The sequence below is a fragment of the Anopheles bellator genome, chromosome 2 (assembly GCF_943735745.2).
Source record: "Anopheles bellator chromosome 2, idAnoBellAS_SP24_06.2, whole genome shotgun sequence".
Classification (NCBI taxonomy): domain Eukaryota; kingdom Metazoa; phylum Arthropoda; class Insecta; order Diptera; family Culicidae; genus Anopheles; species Anopheles bellator.
This window is the reverse complement of record NC_071286.1, coordinates 6785642-6788719: the sequence shown is the minus strand read 5'-3', so window position 1 is coordinate 6788719 and position 3078 is coordinate 6785642. Positions and strand designations below refer to the sequence as shown.

Genomic DNA, 3078 nt, shown 5'->3' with positions numbered 1-3078 from the left:
CCAGATAGTTGTTTGACGATTTTGCGAAAATAATTAAAATATTTGAGCAATCCGAAGATCCCGTAAAGAAAAGGAATAAAGCTCAGATCAATAAATCAAGCTTCTGCGTATATGTCCTAGAATCGCATAACGATAGTATCGATAACACGAGTTAATCAAAGAATTGTTACTTTATCATTTTTGTCTCCTGAAATTATCAAAATAAGCTTGTCGATTGAATTTCTGGTGGCTTGGCTTAAACCTATTTGTATTTAAACTTATTCCTTCGAATCTTAAGTATGAACGAGTATATTAATAAATCTTGCACGAAAGCATAAAAGGATACGCAATTAAGCCTTTTTTGCGTTTCTTATAAACTTATAAACTTGAATGCTAGGTTTAGGTACATTGCAAAGGTGTAAACAATGGCCTTCAGCTGTAAATTCTATCACTAAACACAAGGATGATTCGTCACCGATGGCACGTAAAACACAGAACAAACAACTGCAAACATTTCCTACGCTCGCCACTGTTTATTTACAACAGAATTCCACCGAATCGGCTCTTCCGGACTTTCGAAAGCACCTAGTTTATCAAGATTAAGCAGCTGGCAGTGAGCTTACTCCAATTCGTCCAACTCTGAGGGGATTCCCAGCTCGGCGTTGCTCCATTGTGAAGGGTCGGGATATTCAAATTCACCCTGAAAATAAAGCCCAATCACAGTTAACCATTTGAAGAGGAGATTACGTTCCGCGGCGATGCTTACCGTAATGTGTTCGTATTCGTGGAACAGATGCCACAAAACCCACCACCACATGAGACCGCCGGCAATCTGTGCTCCGACGCGTGTTGCCATTTCCGGCTTCGGTCCGTTCACTCGATACGACCAGCTGCCATTGGGGGTGCCGCCGGAACCAAGGAATCCGTGCCGCGAGGACCGGTGCAAGAAACAAAAACACAATTACATAATGAAGCGGAATGAAAAATCTGCCTTCTACGGGGAACTCACTCGTGCCCATGGCGAACGAGCTGGTTACGCAGCACGCCCGTTGTTGCCTTCCGCCCGAGACCACGGTGCAACAGTCTTCCGACCAACAGTGCACGGGAAACCAGCATTTTCGCTCCGACTGTGCCGACGAAGACCACTTTTCAATTGCCGTTCAAATTCTCGAGGAAAACACAACAAAAATACATCCCACTTTTTGACAGACAGCTGACAGCTCTCAGTCGCCTTGTGGGAACGTACGTGATGTGAAATTAGTGAAAAATTAAAAAGTGTAATTAATAATAAATAGTTGAAAATAATTGAAATAAAAAGGCAATAGTTTTATGAATATGTTTGTTTTTATTTATTTTTATTTTTATTTAGACTTTTATTAAGAAGACATGAAAGCAAAACCATCACCAGGGCATTTTTGATATGCTTACGCTACCGCACAACAGAGGGCGCTGCATCGCGCGTTCCGTTAATTTAAAAATCGTCGGTTGAAAAGTGAATCAGTTATATTTTCTTTTGTGATGCTTCCACTGGTGCGATGTTAGAATCAAACTACAGTTTGTTTGGTAGAATAATGCGAATAACCAAACGAGCCGGTTACGAAATAAAACCGGTTACGTTAGAGAGAAAGTAAAAAGTGTAAACCCCTTCTGGGGGGGAATTATCGGTGATGCAATTATTTTGGAACTGCGCCCTGTACTATCAACATAGACGTGACCTTAACCATGCTTATCGGCCGGCAGCCGAAACCGCCGATCGGACCAGAAAAATCTGAACCTCCAAACCCCCAACAAACTGATAATCGTATGCCGTCTATGTTTAGCCGAAAATGAAACTGGAAGCCTATAAAAGCATTGGCCGAGCCTGGGAGCGGTATAGTTGAAATTTGGACACACGAAACACACGTCGTTTTTGACAGTACGCCCCATTCGAGTGAGTTTTCCGAGGTGAACCTAATGTGTGTGCTCAGCGAGTGCTAAACAGGTTTCCATTATTTCTTTCAGAAATGAAATTTCTGTGGTTCATCACGTTCTTGCTTGCCCTCGTTGGCATGATTGCCGGCGATGCCTGTCCGAAGGGATTCAAATCGGAGCACAACAAGTGCGTCACGCAACGCCCGGTCCACGGCGACTGCCCGAAGGGATCGAGCTACAATGCTAAGCTCAACTTGTGTGTGCACCACTAGAAATAAAGCGAAAATTTAACCACAGCGTGTCAGCTGATCAATTTTCAAAGAAAATCGTGGTAAAACCTTATGAACATATGAGCATAAATTACAACTAACTTTGCAGGAATAGTAGCATTCGCAGTTTAGTGTAAGCGCCATTACAGTCGGGCAGCTTTGGCCCAAACCACACGATTAGCAGTACATTGTCATCCCTGGCCATCGAATACGCGAAACGATGAGCTATGTCAAGTATGCTGCCTGCATAAAACTACCCACCAACTTGCATCAAATTCCGCAAAACCCGGCCCGATTTAGTTGCCACCGCCGCCCGTAGGTGGTACCGCGGAATTCCAGTAAATGTTATATTAAACTTTCTCAGTCCCCAACGATGGCCCCATTGCGTTGATGGTGGTCACCAGGGGAGCTCATCATCCCTCCGGGAGTACTGGAGCCATGGTAGATCCTCTGCCGGCACGCCGTCCCCAGGTAACGGGATTGATGAAGTTGCCCCGCTATTAAACAGTCCGCGAGGACCCACAGGATCAGCACTCCGCGGGCGAAAGTTTGCGACAAACTCTGGAAACTGGGATATTTTCGAACCTGCACTACGAAATGAGCCCGCGATGTGCGAGATGTTTAGAGTTTTTCGTATAACTTTATTTAATCACCATCCTGTGCCGAGTTGGAGAGTTAGGCGGGTCTCGCTTCGGTTACTTCCTCGAGTTCCGGGCCGCTAGTGGGCTACACAAAGGTTCTGGTTGGCGTCGTACTTTGAGCCGTCGGGGCATGTTCCGTGAACTGGACGTTGGGTGACACAGTGACCGTCTTTCGGCTTGAACCCTACCGGACACGCGTCCTGTCCGTACGCGCCGAGCAGCAAGGACACCAGGAACACGATGTACCACAGCAATTTCATGGTTTGCTTTCTGTCGAA

The 3078-nt window shown here is 45.4% G+C and overlaps 2 protein-coding genes across 2 annotated transcripts; one reads left to right on the top strand and one right to left on the bottom strand.

The window, feature by feature from the left end:
• Positions 1 to 488: 488 nt before the first annotated feature.
• On the bottom strand, positions 489 to 1178 carry LOC131210474 (NADH dehydrogenase [ubiquinone] 1 beta subcomplex subunit 2, mitochondrial-like). The gene is made up of 3 exons (XM_058203732.1): positions 989 to 1178; positions 746 to 869; positions 489 to 679 (listed from the first exon to the last, which is right to left on the bottom strand). Exons 1-3 carry the CDS (start codon positions 1093 to 1095, stop codon positions 599 to 601), a joined length of 312 nt encoding a protein of 103 aa, XP_058059715.1. The 5' UTR covers positions 1096 to 1178; the 3' UTR covers positions 489 to 598.
• A 674-nt stretch (positions 1179 to 1852) lies between these two features.
• On the top strand, positions 1853 to 2176 carry LOC131209348 (uncharacterized). Its single transcript, XM_058202399.1, has 2 exons — positions 1853 to 1909; positions 1981 to 2176. The coding sequence occupies exon 2, from the start codon at positions 1983 to 1985 to the stop codon at positions 2160 to 2162; it is 180 nt and encodes a 59-aa protein (XP_058058382.1). The 5' UTR covers positions 1853 to 1909; positions 1981 to 1982; the 3' UTR covers positions 2163 to 2176.
• Positions 2177 to 3078: the final 902 nt, after the last annotated feature.

Excerpts from the sequence above, each read along its gene's own strand:
- LOC131209348 (XM_058202399.1), top strand. The coding sequence starts at position 1,983 with ATGAAATTTCTGTGGTTCATCACGTTCTTGCTTGCCCTCGTTGGCATG.
- LOC131210474 (XM_058203732.1), bottom strand. The coding sequence starts at position 1,095 with ATGCTGGTTTCCCGTGCACTGTTGGTCGGAAGACTGTTGCACCGTGGT. Across the intron at positions 870-988 it reads CTCGTTCGCCATGGGCACGA|CTGGTCGTATCGAGTGAACG; the intron begins GTGAGTTCCCCG and ends CCCCAATGGCAG. Across the intron at positions 680-745 it reads ACGAATACGAACACATTACG|GGTGAATTTGAATATCCCGA; the intron begins GTAAGCATCGCC and ends CTTTATTTTCAG.